The following is a 21,271-nucleotide window of genomic DNA, read 5'->3' on the forward strand; positions in this document are numbered from 1 at the left end:
GCCAATAGATAAAGAGGCAGCCTCGTTTTCTATTGGCTGATGTTTATCTGGCCTCACTACTTCCACAGTTGATAGATTTTCATTCTTTTTTTTTTTTTTTTGGATCATCATAATTCCAAGGCTGCTGCGTTTCTGTAATGGTATTTTAAACTTTTATCTGAATCAATCTGAAACTAAAAAAAAAAAAAAAAAAAAAATCCTCCATACAACCTTTAAACTTTACCTTAATTAGGCTCGTAAAACTGAAATTGAAAACGCGATCAACTCGTCTCCTGCCGCGTGATTTATTGTCCAGTGGCGCCATCTTGAGGACCTACGTGCTTATTGCGTGTTTATGTCACATGGCTCTTTCACTGTCAATCCTTCCCAGTTCGGACCGCTCCAAAGTCCAAACCAGGACCGAACAGCGATGCGGTTTTATTTTTAATCCCGCGCGTAATGTTCCTGAAAACACTCCTCGGCAGGTGCGGCGCGTGCGTCCAGCGAAGCGGCATTTCCCTGCGGATTACCCCGGTCCAGAGACGCCACATGGCCGCCACAGCTCCCCCAAACACCCCCGGCTCCATAACAACCACCACCAGGGGCTACTACAAGTCCGCGAAGCCGGAGAGGAGCGCCGGGGCCCGGGTGGTGGACCTCCGGAGCGACACGGTGACGAGGCCCGGGCCGGAGATGCGTAAAGCCATGAGCGAGGCCGAGGTGGGGGACGACGTGATGGGAGAGGACCCCGCGGTGAACGGTAAGAGTCCTCAAGGTTTTTTTAAAGTAACATATGGTCAGTGTTGGGAAGGTGACTTTTAAAATGTAATCCCCTACAGATTACAGATTACATACACCAAAATGTAGTTTGTAACAGAATCCATTAAATTACTTCAAGTGAGTAATGTAATCTGAATACTTTGGATTACTTGATTTGCTGTAGAGAAGCAAAGACTCGAACATCTTCACATAAGAAGTTTTATCTGCTAAAAGAAAATAAAAAGCCCAAACTTTACTGAACCAAATAAAAAATATTATTGATAGAAGAAGAGGAGACACAGTCCACACAGCAGGATTTAGTCCTGTTAAATCCTGGTTTAGACCTAGTTTAGACCAGGTTTTAGTCCTTGTTTTAGACCTAGTTTAGACCTGGTTTAGACCTGGTTTTAGACCTGGTTTAGATCTTGTTTAGACCTGCTTTAGACCTGGTTTAGACCTGGTTTTAGTCCTGGTTTAGACCTAGTTTTAGACCTGGTTTAGTCTTGGTTTAGACCTGGTTTAGACCTGGTTTTAGACCTAGTTTAGATCTAGTTTTAGTCTTGGTTTAGACCTGGTTTAGACCTAGTTTAGACCTGGTTTTAGACCTAGTTTAGATCTAGTTTTAGACCTGGTTTAGACCTAGTTTAGACCTGGTTTTAGACCTGGTTTAGATTTAGTTTTAGACCTGGTTTTAGACCTACTTTAGATCTAGTTTTAGACCTGGTTTAGACCTGGTTTAGACCTGGTTTAGACCTGGTTTAGTATCCGGCAATGAGTGGAATTACTGAAAAAAAAGGGGGGGATTTAGCCCAAAATGTGAAAACATGAAAATATCTCTGTTTAATCCATTTATTTCAACAAAGTAACTGTAATCCAATTACCACTCACTGAAACAGTAACTGTAACTGAATACAGTGACTCATAATTTGTACTCTGATTACTTAACTCTGGTACATGTAATCTGTTACTCCCCGACACTGCAGATGTTTCACTGGAGCGAGCAGCGCGATGCAAATCAAAGTCACGCGATAAAAACATCAACGATAAGAGCGAAGAATTACGAGTAAAACTGTTAAAATGCAGTTTCCTCGTCACAAACCTGGACCTGGAGTTGTGTTTTTATTTTTTATTTTTCATTCACACTTGTTTAACTCACAAACCCTGCAGTTTTTCTCTCAAACTAAAACACTTCCACTTTGTGATGTCATAAAGTGTGTTTTTAAACTCCACACACCTTCACTAGAATCATCTGGATCATTTCAGCCCCGGAACTGTTCATCTCTACGGAACTAAAGATAAAACCGTTGCTGTTCACTTGAAAACTACCACTTCATGACATCACAAGGTGGAACAGAGCATTTTGAGCTTTGGAGACAATTTTTATTTATTTATTTATGTTTATTAAAGACATCACAATCACATTAGACAAGCCAGATGTTTTGCTTTGAGTGTTTTAGCACAAGTCCATATAAAAATATAAACTACATGCATAAAAACAGAGAACACAAGACACATAAGTTACATACAGATAAAATAAATACAGTATATTCTCAATTGATGCATTTTTGATTGGAAACATACAATAATTTTAATTTCCTTTTAAATTTGTTGTTATTGGTTTCTGATTTTAAATGAGCTGGTGAACCGTTCCACAGTCTGGCCCCTTTAAAAGAGAACGAGGACTGACCAAGAGTCGTCCTGAACATCGAAACAACACCAAAACAACACAATTATCACTAGTAGCTCCTCTTGTGTTCGATCTGTGTGAACATTTTATGGTCCTGGCTAGGGATGGGCATGATTAGTCGATTAATCGATAATTGATCATTAAGAATTTCATCGATTACGTTCATTTTAATCGACAAACTGAATGTATGTTGCTGTGTGTGTCGTGACCAAACAGGTGTGTACATGTGTCTCTGCATCAGAAGGAGCGAGACACAAACAGTGGGTCAGTCTGTAACGAACCGAAGCACAAATGTGGATTTAACGATGATTTGTACAAGAAATTCCACACTTTCCGTTGCGTTGGGACAAGTGTGAGTCCATGTGCACAGTGTATAAAGCAGCACATATGTTTCTGTGTCCAGTGGGAAAAAGTTTTTCCAGGTGAGAGTCGCTCAATGTGGATGACGAGTCCCAACCTCCCTCCCCCCGTACGCTGTCCTGGGTTTGACAAACACAAATCTGGTCACACTGACCTGTATTCACCTGAGTCATGTCTTTTAATCCGACAGAAGTTGAACCACATCAGCGACACAAGAGCTGGAGTTTTATCTTCACTTAGTTTATGTAAATTAGCGATGTGGTTTTAAGTTTTGTTTTCGTTGAATTAAACACATTATAATAAACGGGCTGATGTGGCTCTAGAGTCGTTATGTTTATATGTCGTAAAGTTGAATTTATTTATGCAGATTAGTGCAGATAGTAATAATAATGATGATCATTTTAATATAAAAATGTTAATGATTAATCAATAATCGATCCTTAATTCTTCCGACGATCGATTAAGAACATTTCATCGAGTGCCCGTCCCTAGTCCTGGCAAATTCTGAGTGCAGTGATGTATCACAGTTAAGACACTTAAAAAAGAATTTAAGATGATTAAAATTGGTAGTTAAAAAGTTGATGTTTCTTTAGTATTTCACAGCGGTGCCGATGTTTGGGCTTTTTGTCAAGGAGGGTCAGTTTGTAAAATGAACCAAGAGGTTTCAGTGTGTCTGAGGAGCCTGGGTCCATGAGCTGATACAATAAGACAGATGAGAGAAGATCACTGCGTTCATGAGGAGTTTAGAGGTGTGGAGCGATAGATCTTTACGTATGAAACAAAAGCCACTGAGACTAGTTTTAATCTTCTTCGCCAAGTATTTTCTGTGAACGATAAATTTGAAATTTTCATTTAGAATGAGGCCGAGGTATTTAACTTCACTGACTGTTTGAATAAAGAGTTACTCAAACATGTGAACGAAACAAAAAAACACAACTCCAGACAGGGCTGGGTATCATTAAGGAGTTGCCGATACGATACATACCTCGATACACAGGCCACGATACGATACATACCTCGATACACAGGCCACGATACGATACACACCTCGATACACAGGCCACGATACGATACATACCTCGATACACAGGCCACGATACGATACGATACATACTACATCGATACACAGGCCACGATACGATACATACACACTCGATACACAGGCCACGATACGATACATACCTCGATACATACACAGGCCACGATATACGATACACACACCTCGATACACAGGCCACGATACGATACATACCTCGATACACAGGCCACGATACGATACATACCTCGATACACAGGCCACGATACGATACATACCTCGATACACAGGCCACGATACGATACATACCTCGATACACAGGCCACGATACGATACATACCTCGATACAGTGCACTTTCGAATCGATATGATATATTTCAAATCGATTCGATACGGTTCAATAAAAAATAAGGCTAAATCGTGGCTGTGATATTAAAAGTCTTTGTTAAATCACTTCTTGTGCAAAGTTCATATGAAACACAAACATTTTAATCATCAAAACAGTAAAAATATCAAATGTGTCACATAAATGAGTTTCCTTTCACTCCACAAGCAACAAAACTGTAGCTGTAACAAAATAATTTAGTAAAATACACCTAAAAATACTCTTGGTGAAATATCGATACAGCAGCCCACGATATCGATACTGTGTCATCACATTAAACGATACGATATATCGATATTCTGATATTTTTGCACACCTCTAACTCCAGATCTGTTTTGGAGGAGAAAACTACGTTAGAACACAGATCAGAAAATGTCATAATATGGGCTTTTTAAAGAAGAAGGAGCACAGATTACAAAAATAAAAGTCAAGAAGTTCTAACAGTTTTGTTTCTTTTTCCGCAGAGTTACAGAAACTTGCTGCTGAAATGTTTGGGATGGAGGCGGCGCTGTACGTCCCCTCAGGAACCATGAGCAACTTAATCGCAGGTAACAGAAATAAAAGGAAATTAAAAAAGGACAATATGCAAAACACTTTCACTCTCTCGTCTTGTGCAGTGGAGCAGCACGATTTAAGAAAAAAAAAAAATCTAGTATTGAGATGAAATTTTGCAAAACATGTTAAAAGTGTGATAAAGTTCAGAGCACATCCTGTAAACTTCTCCAGGAGCTCACCTCGCCACAGATCTGAGCTGTAACTTAACCTGGAGGCATCGCAGACTTATCTCCATTGACGCAGATAAGTTTAATGCCATACTGTGGGACATCCTAGACAAAGCAATCACATTTCCTTGAAGACGAGCAGGTGGTGGACCCTCCAAAGTTACAAGCGCCTTTAAACATCCTACGTTACGCAAAAGTTACTCTTGTGAACTCAGTTTAAGTCGTGTTATAATCAGTGTTGGGAGTAACGCGTTATAAAAGTAACGAATTACAGTAATGCATTACTTTTTGCTGTAACGCAGTAATGTTCGGCATTACAGGGGAAAAAATAGTAATATTTTACTCGGTACAAATGTGAGTAACGCGCGTTACAGTGTTTTTTTAACCTGGATTGAAGTGGTGGGTTTTTTCTTCATACAAATTCGCTAAAATCACCTCGATATCAGCAGCGGTGAAACGCCGGAGATGCGCCCTCGTAGACCTTCAGGTAACCGCGGGCGAAAGGACTGACAACACAGAACTCCACGCTGTTTAGACCTGGTTTAGACCTGGGTCAGTTTTGGTTTAGACCTGGTTTAGACCTGGGTCAGTTCTGGTTTAGACCTGGTTTACACTCGTCCCTCCCTCTATCGCAGTTCACTTTTCGCTGTCTCGCAGATTTTTTTATTTATTTATTTTTGTGCAATTTTGCATGCCCTGTTTTTTTTACATTGTATGAATGTGTATTGCGTTCCTCCCGCTGCGTCCTGACTGGCCAAGGGACTCCTGTCTCCTGTACAGTACAGAATGTGTTCAGCTGCCAAATTTAAATACATGTTCAATCTCTATCAGTGTGATTCTGAAGTGCTGTATGTTTGCAAGTTTTCTCCCCGACGAAACCCACAACGTCGACGAAACGTTCTGCACCGACAAAGGCTCCTGCGCTCGCACCCAAAAGACAGAGGAAGATGCAAACCATCACACAAAAAGTTGTACTTCTGGACACGCTGAAGGAAAGTAGAAGTTACGCGCTGTAACAGACTCTTGCACCGGGTCTTGTACCTGCAAATAGTTGCTGAAATCAGGGCCGCGAGCCCGAGCAGCAGGGTCCATAAAGAGCGATCGGGCGACAGCCGCTCTTACCTCCGTGAGGTGTGGGAGCAGAGCCGCTCCTTTCTCCTGCGTCACCTTCGAGCCCGTCCCTACAGTGAGTCCTGTTTTAGTCCTAGTTCAGTTCTAGTTTAGTCCTGGTTCAGCTCTGGTTTAGTCCTGGTTTAGTCCTGGTTTAGTCCTGGTTCAGTCCATATACAGCGCAAAAGTTATTTTGGTGAGAGTAACTTAAAGTAATGCAATAGTAATGTAATGCCTTACATTTTAAATGCAGTAATATTGTAATGTAACGAATTACTTTGAAATGACAGTAATAAGTAATAAATAACACATTACAGTTTCAAAGTAACTTGCCCAACAGTGGTTATAATGTTGTTGTTCCTCAAAAACAGACCTGGAGTTGTGTTTGAGTAACTCTTTATTATTTGTCTGTCTACATCTCCAAAGCTCAAAATTCTCTGTTCCACCTTGTGATGTCATGAAGCTGTAGTTTTCAGTGACCTGCTTTCTACCTTTTACCTTTTGTTCAGCAGAGTTCGGCAAGTCCAGGTCTGAAATTATCCAAATTATTCTAGTGAAGGTGTGTTGAATGTAAAAACACATGTGGAGCACCTCCTGTTACCTCATGACATCACAAAGTGCACGTATTGTAGTTTGAGTGAAGATCTCAACCTAAATCTGCAGGGTTTGTGTGTTAAACGTAGAGGTGTGCAAAAATATCGGAATATCGATATATTGTATCGTTTAATGTGATGATACAGTATCGATATCGTGGGCTGCTGTATCGATATTTCACCAAGAGTATTTTTAGGTGTGTTTTACTAAATTATTTTGTTACAGCTACAGTTTTGTTGCTTGTGGAGTGAAAGGAAACTCATTTATTCAACACATTTGATATTTTTACTGTTTTGATGATTAAAATGTTTGTGTTTCATATGAACTTTGCACAAAAAGTGGTTTAACAAAGACTTTTAGTATCACAGACATGATTTAGCCTTTATTTTTTATTGAACCGTATCGAATCGATTTGAAATATATCGAATCGAAAGTGCACTGTATCGAGGTATGTATCATATCGTGGCCTGTGTATCGAGGTATGTATCGTATCGGCAACTTCCTTAATGATACCCAGTCCTAGTTAAACGTGTGAATGAAACAAAAAAAACACAACTCCAGGTCTGTTTTTGATGAGGAAACATGATTATGACAGAGGTAAGAGTTTTGTGTAACATGGGCCTTTTAAACAAGAAGGAGCACAGATTAAAAAAAAATAAAAGTCCTTTATTCTATAAATGATTTTTCAGAGTGGAATATAACATTTATCAGTTTATAAAACAGGTTACACATTAAACAATTATCTTTTGGCGCTGTCAGTGAAAGTGACTTTACAACTTTACAACAGATCAGTTTACGATCATAAAAACTCACCCATCGTTCTGATCCTCCGCAGGGACGTCACGCCGGGGGAGTTCTACATGAATCTGTGTGTCATTCGTTCAGTTGTTTTTCAAAATAAAACCAAAAATAAGAAAACAACTATTTTCTTCATTATTTGTCTCCAAAATCAAAATGAAAAAACAGATCATGTTTTTTCAGTTTTTTGTGTTTAAATGAAAAATTGAAAAAATGGATAACGACGTGATTAAACCAGGACTAAACCAGGACTAAACCAGGACTGAACCAGGACTGAACCAGGACTAAACCAGGACTGAACCAGGACTAAACCAGGACTGAACCAGGACTGAACCAGGACTAAACCAGGACAGGACTAAACCAGGACTAAACCAGGACTAAACCAGGACTGAACCAGGACTAAACCAGGACTGAAACCAGGACTGAACCAGGACTGAACCAGGACTGAACCAGGACTAAACCAGGACTGAACCAGGACTGAACCAGGACTAAACCAGGACTGAAACCAGGACTGAACCAGGACTAAACCAGGACTAAACCAGGACTAAACCAGGACTAAACCAGGACTAAACCAGGACTAAACCGTTCTTAGTCCTGGTCTAGGCCCAGTCTAGGCCCAGTCTGGTCCCGTTCTCAGTCCCAGTCTTGGTCCTGTTCTCAGTCCTGGTCTCAGTCCCTCTCTGATCCCGGTCTCAGTTCCGGCCTGGTCCCGGTCTCAGTCCCGGTCTCAGTCTTGGTCTCAGTCCCGGTCTCAGTCCTGGTCTCAGTCCTGGTCTCAGTCCCGGTCTCAGTCCTCGTCTCAGTCCCGGTCCCCGGTCTCAGTCTTCTCAGGGTTTAGTCCTGGTTTAGTCCATATGCGGTGCAAAAGTCCGGCATCGCAGTTTAAGTTTCAGAAACGGGAAATGTTATCAGTTTTTTTCCATTTTTCATTTAAACAAAACACACAAAATGGATTTAAACAGGCACATTTTCAGAAACCTGTGATCGGTCTGAGTTTAGGAGTTTGATTTTAAACAAAAAACACCTCACATGTTGTATTTCCAGCTACACCAAGTCTTTCTGGCCAGATCTTGTTAAAATAGAGTTCAAATTAAACTGCCTACAGTTCACTGCAAATGCTCAACACTTAAACTATGGTTCATAAAACAGTTTAGACACTCATTGTTGGTTTTACAATATATGGGACAGAAGGTCATGTGAGGTAAAGGGATTTGAACGCTGTAATCTTTAACCTCATAAACTCTTCTTATTGTGTGTGTACAGTGATGGTGCACTGCAGAGAGCGAGGGGACGAGATGATATTGGGAGATTTGTGTCATGTGCATATTTACGAGCAAGGAGGAAGTGCACAGGTAAGACAAAAGTCAAACTATGGAAGCGTTAAAGGTCCTAGATTACGCAAAATTGACTCTTGTGTCAGAACTCCTCAAAAACAGACCTGGACTTGTGTTTTGTTTCATTCACGTTTGAGTAACTCTTTATTATTGGTCTGTCTACGTCTCTAAAGCTCAAAATGCTCTGTTCCACCTGGTGATGTCATGAAGTGTTCGTTTTCAAGTGAACAGCTCCTTTTAAGTTCAGTAGAGATTGGTACCGTAATTTTCGGACTATAAGGCTACGTTCAGACTGCAGGGCTTAACGCTCAATTCCGATTTTTTTGTGAAATCCGATGTTTTTTCGAGGTCGTTCACATTTCCAGTTAAATGTGACTTGTATGTGACTCCAGTGTGAACATTAAACAGCCCAAAAGTGTCCCACATGTGACACTGGAGACACGACGACGTCAACCGCAGCGAGCGTCTCTGTGTTTACAGAAGTTGTCCAAACATGGACGCAGCATCGAGCACCTGGAGATTTTAAAGTTCCTCTTATGCCGGAGCCAGAACATGAACAACTTACTTGTTTTAAGGAGGAGATTGAGAAGGAGAAGGACGAGGTTTTTGGTCGTGGTGTTTTGTGGGACAGCGGCAGCGACGTCCGTTGAAAGGAACGTGTGGATGTGGAGACGGAGCCAAGAGTGGTGAGTGGTGATGTGCTTCACTTCAGTGACACTGAGTTCATTAACAATTTTCTCCTACTTCAGCTCAGAATAGTGACGTTTGTGTCTTGTTGATAACGTGAAGGTGGATGAATGCACTTTGGCCGTTCACACTGAAGTCGCATGTCAAAAGATCAGATATGTATCAGTTTCAGGAGCACATATCCAAGTGTCCTGGGTCACATTTGAAAAAATCTGATCTGTGTCGTTCAGACACAGATCAGATACAGGAACATAGAGGCCAAAAAATCTGATTTGGGTCACTTCAGGCTGCAGTCTGAACGTAGACTTAGTCGCTCCGGAATATAAGTCGCACCAGCCAAAAAATGCGTAATGAAGAAGAAAAAAACATATAAGTTGCACTTTTTGTGGGAAATTTATTTATAAAATCAGAGACCAGGAGCCGACATTTCCTGTGTAAAATGAAGTTCTAGTAAAAACAATAGAAGAGAGAACAACAGACTGTTAACGTCACATATGAACAGTTCTTCAGGTAATTACCTCCAGAGGTAAACAGAGCGACGCTTCCTCTTCTGTGTCGCTGTCGTCAGACTCAGCATCAGTTCCAGTTAGAATTATTCGGGTCTTTCTGAATCTCGACAGGATGGTTTCGGTGTCACTGAAGTCCAGACTTTGTCCATCCATCCAGTGACTTCAGGAAAGTTTCATGGTGCATCCTCCCAGTGTCACAAGTTTCTCTCTCACTCCAAACTTTCTTTCTGCTGCTCGATTATCGTTTTCAGCTGCAGATTTCACGACTTGCAGTTTGTAAATCTGCAGAATCTGATTTAGTTTTTGGTGCATTTGTGTTCAGTCTTCTCAGTCGTCTTTATAAGTTTGTTTAAATGTTAAATTGTTCAGTGGTGCAGAAGTAACGGTGCGATCGACTGACATGATACAGACAGAACAGAGGCTCTTTCTGCAGGAGACATGTGCAGTAGAGCCAAGTGACAGTGGTACAGGAGGAACAGGAGCAGCAGATACTCACACACAAGACTAGAACCTCTCCACACTTCACTCAAACATTTTAATATATAAGTCGCAGGAAACACCCAAACCATGAAAAAAAGTGCAACGTATAGTCCAAAAAATACGGTAATTCCAGGGTTGAGCGTTTTCTGTTTGAGAGAAGAACACAGACTAAATATGCAGAGTTTGTGTGATCAACGTGTGAATGAAACAAAACACAACTCCAGGTTTGTTTTTCATGAGAATCAACATTAAAACATGGATCAGAAAATATCGTAATATGGGCTCTTAAAAGTGTATTTACTAGATTCATATGTTTTTTTAATTATTGCTTTGTTTGATTAAGAGCCAGTGTGAGGAGAAATGTAGAAAACAAAAAGTAAAGAGGAAGACGTACGTACACGACGGACTTACCTGAGAAGTCGTTGCAATTTCAACAACTAACAACAGACAGGTCCTCTTCTTTTATAGTGACGCATTTACTTTTGTTAAACTCCAAGATGAGGAACAGGAAGCAGCAATAAACTGAATTAAGTAAATAAAATAAAATAAACTAACACTAATTCACTTCACTAAGCAGCAGAACTTCAGATAAACCAGAGAGAATAAAATATCAAAATTAAAATAGACCCTGTGACCGTGTTTTTTGATTGGTGGCATTTGAAATAAACTTTAAATTAAATATTGGAAGTAGAAGTAGTTTTTAGGCTTGACACTAAAATGTTATAGTGAAATAACAAACTGTTTTCCCATTTTATTGTTTTTCGTTCTTAATTGAAATTCAAAATTCAAAAAGTAAATCTAAACTCTCAACCAGTTATGTTTTATAAAAAGTTGTTTAAGGGCCGGTTGTTTGTTTAGGAGCATATTCAGCATATGAAAATGGGACTGGACTAGGACTAAACCAAGTCCAAATCAGGGGGGTCCTCCTTAAATGTTACAGCACATCCACTGTCCTGTGACCTGCACAGAGAGGTGAGCGCTCACACAGTCTGAGTCATGATCCTGTTACTGCCCTCTGCCCCTTTAAGAACACGCCCTCTGCTGCTGCTGCTGCTGCTGCTGCTGCTGCTGCTGATGATGTGATGTGTGAATTGGGAAGTGAAATACAGCGGCTAAATCTACTAACCCTGCCTCCACTTCATGAATCTCTTCACTTAAACCGAGAGTTTTCTCCGAGTGAGTCCAGAGCAGAGATGGCTGAGCAGTTTGCAGCAGTGGAGGACTATCTGACCTGTGCTGTGTGTCTGGAGACCTTTAAAGAGCCGGTGACTCTGGGCTGTAACCACAGCTTCTGCTCCGACTGTCTCCATGGATACTGGGACAAGAACAACACCAAGAACTGCCTCTTCTGCAGGAGGAAATCCTCGAAGGGGCTTGGGGTAAACTTTGCCTTAAAGGAGCTGTGTATAACTTTCAGTGACAAACTGAAGTCACAGGACAGAGCTGCAGTCTGCAGGTCTCACCCAGAGGTGCCCCCTCTGTTCTGCACAGACGAGGCCCGACACGGTGGTGCCTCTGGAGCAGGCAGAGAGGGACCTGAAGGAGCAGCTCCAGTCTCAGGTGGAGGATCTGAGGAGGCACAAAGCAGAGGCCCAGACTCTGGAGCAGAGCTACAGAGAGACACAGCAGCACTGGAGAAGCAGCTGGAGAAGAAAGCCAAGGACTTCCTCCGCTCCTACAGCCCAAATGAGCCCCCAGACCCCCTCCCTCCTCTGGGGCCCGGACTGCTCCTCAACCAGGCCAAAGTCCTGGGAAACCTGGCCTACAGGGTCTGGAAGAAGATGGGAGAGATGGTCCAGGACAGTCCTGTGGTTCTGGACCCAAACACTGCACATCCATGTCTGTCGGACAATCTGACACCTGGGCAGACCTCCAGGTCCCCAAGAATCCAGAGAGATTGGTTCTGTAGGTTTCAATCTGGGAAGACTACACAAAACCACTGGGGCACTCCAGAAAGTCTCAAAACTCTGGGAAGTCCGAGTCCAGTTGGACTGTGACAGTGGGACAGTTTCCTTCTATGACTTCAGTGACATGTCTCTTATTTACACTCATAAAGACATTCCCAAAGAGAAACTGTTCCCATCTTTTTATGTGGGACCCACTGCTGCTGCTGAGTGTCAAACCAACAACATCAGGATCTGTGCCAGATCTGACCCAGGACTAAACCAAGACTAAAACAGATCAAGCTCTTTTTGGAGATTCTTTGATCCAGTAAGATTGGCTCAAACCAGGACCAAACCAGGACAAGTGTGGATGCACTTTTAGTTTATAATGATCTTGTTTAAAGTATAAATGACAGGTTAGTCTATTCATTTCTCATGGACAGTCGATATGTCATGTGTAGAAATATGTTACCAAGGAATGTTCATGTGGCCAAAACGTCTTTATATTACACATTATGTTTTATATGATAAGAAGAAATGTCAACATATTTTTGTTTAATCTGTATTTAAACTGTCTGACTTCCTTGCACATAAATTCTCTGTGCATTTCAAATGGATGGACATACACTCCTACGGCAACGGAGTGATTTGCTGCTCTTGTGGCTACCTGGCTCACACACTGAGCATTTTTTGAAACCTTTTGTTTTTTGAGCTCAGTTTTTAACATCGTATCTTGGGATCTTAACCTACTAAGAAGTGCAGCACGTGCGGTTCAAGGGACACAAGTTATACAAGGAACTGTTGGACTGTGTGGAATTAGATGTTTGTTTTTTCGTGCATTTTTAAACCTTGCATAGGGAGAAATACGTGTGTATCCTAGGCCAAATCAAATTCATTTTGCTTCATAAATGTATGTATTTCATAATCCAGCTGGCAGGCGTCCACTCCACCACAGTGACCACTCTCCCCGATGGAACCTTCGACCTGAAACAACTCGAGTCTAAAATCCGACACGGTTTTCCCGATCCTCACTATCCACGGTCCAGGCTCATCTGTGTGGAGAACACCCACAACATCCAGGGAGGACGCGTGCTGCCGCTCAGCTTCCTCAAGGAGGTACGGACCACTAAAACTTTTATGTTTAAAAATATATAGTTTAAATGCTGTTTAAAGTGTTAAAATGCAGATGTTTTAACCGTATGTCTGTAATTACTGGGCCTATTCACATGAAACTAAAACTGGTACAAAGCTCAGCATCTTTCCTGTCATCGTAAATAAAATAGTTTAAAATTTCCATCACAATTCAGAACGTTTTTCATACGGTGAGTTTGTGGATCTGCCCCCTTAAGATTCAGAAATAATCATCTTGTCAGTTATGGATCTGTGACACTCATAATTTCAGGTGGAGGGCTGGAGTCTGATTCATCAACCGGTTTCACTTCGTAGAAACCGTCTGACCCCGCAGCATTAGGATTTGTTCGCTCGACGATAGGTAGTTTTATTTACCGTATTTTCCGGGCTGTTAGACGCGCTCTTAAGCCTCTAACCGCATCAAAAAAACGACCACGCGCCACAATCCAGAGCGCCCCATACACGAATCTGTCATTAAAAGATCAGATACAGGAACATAGAAGGCCAAAAAATTGGATTTGGGTCACTTCAGGCTGCAGTCTGAACGCAGCCATAGACACTCGTACACTCCGCAGGTTTAGTCCTGGTTTAGACCTGGTTTAGACCTGGTTTAGTCCTGGTTTAGTCCTGGTTTTAGACCTGGTTTAGACCTGGTTTAGTCCTGGTTTAGACCTGGTTTTAGACCTGGTTTTAGACCTGGTTTAGACCCGGTTTAGACCCAGTTTAGACCCGGTTTAGTCCTGGTTTAGACCTGGTTTAGACCTAGTTTAGACCTGGTTTAGACCTGGTTTAGACCTGGTTTAGTCCCGTTTTAGACCCAGTTTAGACCCGGTTTAGACCTGGTTTAGACTTGGTTTAGTCCTGGTTTTAGACCTGGTTTAGTGTCCGGCAATGAATGGAATTACAAAAAAAAAAAAAAAAGGGGGATATAGCCCAAAATGTAAAAACAGGTAAATCCCTCTGTGTAATCCATTTATTTTAACAAAATAACTGTAATCCAATTACCACTCACTGAAACAGTAACTGTAACTGAATACAGTTACTCATCAATTTGTACTCTGATTACATAACTCTGGTACATGTAATCTGTTACTCCACAACACTGTTAATCTTACGTCTTTAAGTCCTTTCAGCTTTCAACAATCACGTCCCTGCAGTTGTTAAGGTCACCACTTCCTGAATCTGTTGCGTAAATATCACCTTGTTTATATAAAACAGAGAAGTAAGTGCCAGTGTTTTTGTTTCATGTGGACAGGCCCAATAAGTACAGAGATACGAATCATAAACCAGGTCAACAAGTCTGCAGTCTGACAGTTAAACAGCAAATAACAAAAATAAAAACACAAAAAATGATGCATATAACCACCCCCACAACATACAGATAATAATGCTGTTAATTATATAGTTAGACATTAAAGGTGCACTGTGTAACTTCTTCAGTGGAGATCCGTCAGATGCTTGTTTCTATGGATACGTCGTTGCTCTGCCTGGAATGTTCCACGGCGTGACATTAAACAGCTCTACTTTACTTTTATTCAATCACAGGTGGTTTTAAAGCTCAAAAATACCTCGAAAAACAACATTGTGACTGTGAGCGGGGGTCGCCTCTCCGCAGATCTGACCTGTAACTTGGTCTGGTTTGGTCCTCATGAAGATAGAAAGGTTTAAAGCCACACCGTGAAACATTCCAGACAAAGCAATAACCATGGAGAAAAGCGTTTGATGGAACTTTTTAAAGGTTGTATGGAGGATTTTTTTTAGTTTCAAACTGTCAGTGAAAGATTAAAATACCATTACAGAGACGCAGCAGCTTTGTAATTATGATGACCAAAAAAAAAAAAACTAAAATCTATCAACTGTGGACGTGTTGAGGCCAGATAAACATCAGCCAATAGAAAACGAGGCTCCCTCATTTTCTATTGGCTGTTGGGTTGTCAATCAAACTCCCTAGTATAACTGACTCGTCGGAGTGCGGGGATTACGTGGTTTACGCGGCGGTTCTTAGAGGCTTTTTCGAACTGTCGCTTCCTCGCATTTCACACAAAGTTTGTCACGACGGCGGACGAGAATCCACGACCGGTTCGCCGCAAAAGAAAGTCAGTTTTTGAGGTCGCTGAAAGAAGAAGAGAAGAGGAAAAGGAGCAAAGTCTCCTGAGGTGATTCTTGGAGATCTTGTCCAGCGATGGCGCGACCGAAGCAGACGAAGCGTCTAAAAACTGACGCGTCGGTCGCTGAATTACTTCTAGACAGGAAACTTCAACAGTAATTCTGAATGCGCACAAGGACTGTCGCTGTATTTCTCTTCCCTTAAAAAAATCCTCTATACAACCTTTAAAGCAAATAAGCAAGTTTATCAGTTTAGTCTTTTGCTGAGTAATTGTTTTTGTGTTCCTCAGCTGCGCAGTTTGGCGGATAAGTACGACCTGAAGGTTCACATGGACGGGGCCAGAGTCATGAACGCCGCAGTGGCTCTGGGAGTGTCCGTCAAAACGATTCTGCAACACACGCACACAGTCAGCGTGTGTCTGTCCAAGGTAAGGCAAAGATCTAATTTCAGTCATTTCAAGCAGAGGTGGGTAGAGTTAAAGCTGATGCACACTACAGGATTTTTCAGTCTTAAACGATTTTTAAATGTGTAACAAAAAGCACACACCACAGACTCGAGGACAATCTTCTAAAATTTTAAATCTCTGATCACAAAGACTGCAGCGGGATTTGTCACAGGATATAATAGGGGTGTCAAATTACAGCGTTAATTGCGATGAATTAATTACAGTCATATTTAGAGCGTTATGTTTTTTAATCGCGTTAATCTTATTTTTAATCTCTAACTTTACTGTTTTTGTACGCGAGTTGCCTTATTATAAAATCTGTTTTTATGTGTTGTTAGGACACAGTCTCGCACTGTGCAGTCCTGCTCCGCTCGCTCCCGCAAAGAATTGTAATTTTCATTCCCGTTCCTGCCGCGTCTGCGATAAACCTGCACACGTCTGATCTCTGAAAACATCGCGACACAAACACAGAACAGACTCACCTTCAGCATCAACATCCCTCTGTCACAGAAACATCACTCATATTCCACTGAGTCGTGTCCTTTAGTCCCACAGAAGCTGAACAGCATCAGCAACACAAGAGCATTTTTTTTTCTTTTCTCGCTTAGTTTATGCAAATTAGTCATGCGGTTTTAAGTTTTGTTTCTGTGAGACTTGTGCAAAGCTGCATTAAACACATGATAATGTCAGACGGGCTGATGTGGCTCTAGTGGTGATGGTTTATATGTCGTAAAGTTGAATTTATTTATGCAGATTAGTAACAGTAATAATAATAATGATACTTATATAAAAATGTTAATGATAGTATGAAAATAATGTAATAATTAATTCAAATGAAAATACCTCAAGTTGAGGCTTTTCTCAGCAATTTTTTGGTGAGATTAAAAAAGAGATTAATTTGATTAATTAATTACAGATCATAATTAATCTCTCCATTTTTTTAATCACTTGACAGCACTAGGATATAAAGTTGTGAGCGCGATCGCGTCAGATGTTTCCTGTCTAAAGTAAAACCTCTCGCTCTGAGACTTAAGTGTTCAAAGATCAGAGCTCTGCACTTCTAGTTTTGATACAAGTCAAAACTGTGTTGTTATTATTATTTGTGAAATGTGGATCAATACTTGAGGTTTATATGACGACGGTCTGAACAGAAGTGTTAGACAAGTGTTTTCAGGAGGAAATGGATTAGATTTGTAATGCAATGCGGGTACTGTGCAATTATTGCTTATATTGTACAGGAAATGAGAAGTCTGTATGTGTTCTTTGTTCATTTGGGAAGGTATAAAAAAGGAGTGGGGTTAAATAAATATTTACTTCCTCCCACTCCTTTGTCGGAAATTCAGTGTAACATTTATTTTGCCTGTTATCATAGAATAGAAATATTTACTTTTTGTGTTATATCTATGAATTTACATTTTTATTTATGTTTTATGTATTACTGTCCGAATAAATATTCATTCATTCATTCAAATCTGCGTGCATACGGTGACGCAGAAGTGTGTGGAATTCGTTTGGCTATGCTTGCTGTCTGACGCGAGATAATTGCAGATCCTTCTCTGTTCACTAATCGTATCTCTGCAGATTCTCTACATTTGTTGGGAGCCTCCTGTGAGTTTATTAGAGCTGCCATGTTTGTTTGTGATGTAAACACGTACGCGACCTGAGCAGATCTGACCAGAGTTTTGCGTCTTGGGCAGTGTAGACGGAAACACTACGGCAGAGCGTACTCAACTTTTCCACTCTGGAGGGTTTCAGATTTTTGCATTTTTAAGCCCCAAAAACGCCGTCACCGTCTAAACGAAAGACACTTCCGATAAAATATTTTGACGTTTTTACCTGTAAGTGTTCTCATGTGAACAGGGCCTCAGATATATGATTTTTAATGCACAGAAGCATGCATCCCCCTACTGAAACTACTGCACATTGCATCAGGTTTGTGAAGTTGTAGTGTATTGTTTTGTATCATGCTCCTGTACATTGTTATCATATTCCTTCATGAATAAATTGCTGTATGGGTTAAGTAGGCTTGTGGGCGGAGCCTCGTACAAGCTTGTACTGCTAACTGTCAGGAGGGTTCAAGTAGGGCTCGAGAGAGATCACTAGATTACCCAAACATGCATGGATGACTTAAAAAAAACAACAACACTTCAGACATGTATTTGATGAGGGATTTGAGTGAGAAAGTTCAAAATAATACCCACTCGTTCTTTGTGGAGGTGTTATTACTTTGTCTGGAATGTTCCACAGTGCGGCATTAAACCTTTCTGTCTGTGTGTGACCAAACCAGATCAAGTTACAGGTCAGATCTGTGGAGAGGCGACCCCGCTCACAGTCAGAATGTTGTTTTTCTAGGTATTTTGAGCTCTAAAACCACCTGTGATTGAATAAACGGACAGACCGCCAACCAAAAAGTTCAAACAGTTTGATCTGGTAAAGATTTTATAACATTTTTATAACATTTTCTCCTCAGGGTCTCGGGTCTCCGGTCGGCTCCGTTCTGGCCGGTCCCAGCGAGTTCATCTCCAGAGCGGCGAGGTGTCGGAAGGTTTTGGGAGGAGGCATGAGGCAGGCTGGGATTTTAGCTGCAGCTGGAAAACTGTCTTTACTGAAGATGGTGAACAGACTGGAGGAGGACCACAAGGAACGCCAAAATATTCGCTCAAGGTTTGGTTTATTTATAGGTCCTATATTACGCAGACTTTAGCTTTAAATGTTGCTGTTACCTCGATAAAAACAGCTGGAGTTGTGTTTTATTTTATTCCCACATGTTTTAAGTAATCCTTTATTATTAGTCTGTCTACATACCGTATTTTTTGGACTATAAGTTGCACTTTTTTTTTCATGGTTTGGGTGTTTCCTGCGACTTCTATATTAAAATGTTTGAGTGAAGTGTGGAGAGGTTCTAGTCTTGTGTGTGAGTATCTGCTGCTCCTGTTCCTCCTGCACCACTGTCACTTGGCTCTACTGCGCATGTCTCCTGCAGAAAGAGCCTCTGTCCTGTCTGTATCATGTCAGTCGATCGCACCATTACTTCTGCACCACTGAACAATTTAACATTTAAACAAACTTATAAAGACAAAGACTGAGAAGACTGAACACAAATGAACCCAAAAACAAAATCAGATTTTGCAGATTACAAACTGCAAGTCGTGAAATCTGCAGCTGAAAACGATAATCGAGCAGCAGAAAGAAAGTTTGGAGTGAGAGAGAAACTTGTGACAGCGGGAGGATGCACCATGAAACTTTCCTGAAGTCACTGGATGGATGGACAAAGTCTGGACTTCAGTGACACCGAAACCATCCTGTCGGGATTCAGAAAGACCCGAATAATTCTAACTGGAACTGATGCTGAGTCTGACGCCAGCGACACAGAAGAGTTTGCGTCGCTCTGTTTACCTCCGGAGGTCGAGGAGTTGTTCAGAAGTGACACCGAGGATGAAGAATTGAATGGATTTAGTGATTTGGAGTGAGATGGAGAGTTTGTTAAACTTGTTCTGTTCTGTTGTTTATGTTATAGTTTATCTGAAGAACTGTTCATATGTGACGTTAACAGTCTGTTGTTCTCTCTTCTATTGTTTTTATTACAACTTGACTTTCAACAGGAAATATTAGTTCCTGTTTCCCCCAAAAAGTGCGACTTATATATGTTTTTTTCTTCTTCATTATGCATTTTTTGGCTGGTGAGACTTGTACTCCAGAGCGACTTATAGTCCAAAAAATATGGTACCTAAAGCTCAAAATGCTCTGTTCCAACTCATGAAGCAGTCGTTTCAAGTGATCAGCCACATTTTACCTTTAATTCAGTAGAGATTGGCAATTCTAAACAGGCATTCTGCTCGCCTCTCCACACATCTGACCTGTAACGGTGGCAGACCTTCCGCATCACGCTTTTTCAAATCATACTAATTCTGTTTTCTTCTTTCCCTTCAGCTCTGCTCGACTGCTCCTCGGACCTCTTCTCTGTCGACATGTCCGCGGTGGAGACCAACATCGTGAGGTTCAGACTCGATCCCGGTCTGAGCCCCGCCGAGTTCTGCGCTCGCATGTCTGACGTCCAGCAGGGGGAGCAGTCCGCGCTGGGACAGGCCGTGCAGGTCCTGATGTACCCGCACTTCGAGAACTCTGTGAGAGCCGTGTGGCACCTGGACGTCTCCACTGAAGACACCCACTGGGCCGTAAAGAAGATGCAGTTTGTGGCCGCACGGATCATGGAGGAGAGGAACAAAGCTTAGTTTAAATTAAAATGGGCCAATATTACGCTATTTTCTGATCTCTTATGATGTAGTTTCCTCATCACAAACAGACCTGGAGTTGTGTTTTGTTTTGTTTCATTCACACACGTTTAACACACAAACCCTGCAACACTCTGTTCCACCTTGTGATGTCACGTGGTAATACATTCAGCCTGGAATTGCCTGGATTCTCTAACTGAACTAAAAGTAAAACGCAGCTGTTGACTTGAAAACTGCCGCTTCATGACATCACAAGGTGGAACAGAGCGTTTTGAGCTTCGGAGATGTAGACAGATTAATAATAAAGAGTTGCTCAAACGTGTGAATGAAACAAAAACACAACTCCATTCTGTGTTAAAGTGACAATATGTAACTTTCTGGGTGTGGAAAGTCAACTGCTGATTCCATGGAAATAGAAAGTGAAACTAAACACTGAATCAACTCAATCTATTTTTCACTACTTAATTGTATATATGATGTTTGCATAGCTGTTCCTGATTCCTTTTGGCATTTTTTGTGCTAATTAGGTAAATCTGCAGATTTTTTGTAAAAAATAAATAAAAATTGTGTCCTGGCTTTGGCGACCACTGCAGTTTTTAGTACTTGGTGACATCACGCAGAACTGCCCTGATTGCAGCCAGGAGTTTCTGATTATAACCTCCTGGATGTAGTTTAAGTGAGACCAGTCACAGTTCTTATACAGCTCACATTCTCTCCCTTTCCTCGAGAATCCAGAGAGATTCTCTGGAGATTCTATATTTCTGGGTTGAGAAGGTTTCAGCTCTGGGAGGCGCCACTGGGACGTGGAGGAGGTTTGGTTTGGTTTGTAGGTGTCGCTAAAGAGTCAACAGGGAAACAAAGAATCTTCTTTGGCCAGAATCAGGATTTTGGTATTTAGGACACATCACAGATAAATACTTCACTCTGCTTGGGATCATGGGGAAATTAAAACAAAAACCCCAGAAAGTCCAAGTCCAGTTAGACTTCTTTTATTTACTTCAAACCAGGACTAAACCAGGACCAAACCAGGACT

The 21,271-nt window shown here is 41.3% G+C and overlaps 1 protein-coding gene across 1 annotated transcript; it reads left to right on the forward strand.

Annotated features, from left to right (window-relative positions):
• Nucleotides 1-333: 333 nt before the first annotated feature.
• On the forward strand, nt 334-20,825 carry LOC110166451 (uncharacterized). Its single transcript, XM_020931691.2, is given in 8 exon segments — nt 334-739; nt 4,671-4,754; nt 8,694-8,782; nt 13,254-13,439; nt 15,851-15,988; nt 18,477-18,644; nt 18,646-18,670; nt 19,937-20,825. Coding segments are annotated over 8 exon segments (1,293 nt in total). The 5' UTR covers nt 334-438; the 3' UTR covers nt 20,239-20,825.
• The last annotated feature ends 446 nt before the right edge of the window (nt 20,826-21,271 follow it).

This window comes from Boleophthalmus pectinirostris, unplaced genomic scaffold (assembly GCF_026225935.1).
Source record: "Boleophthalmus pectinirostris isolate CB_2022bp ecotype Guang Dong unplaced genomic scaffold, ASM2622593v1 HiC_scaffold_14, whole genome shotgun sequence".
Lineage (NCBI taxonomy): Eukaryota > Metazoa > Chordata > Actinopteri > Gobiiformes > Gobiidae > Boleophthalmus > Boleophthalmus pectinirostris.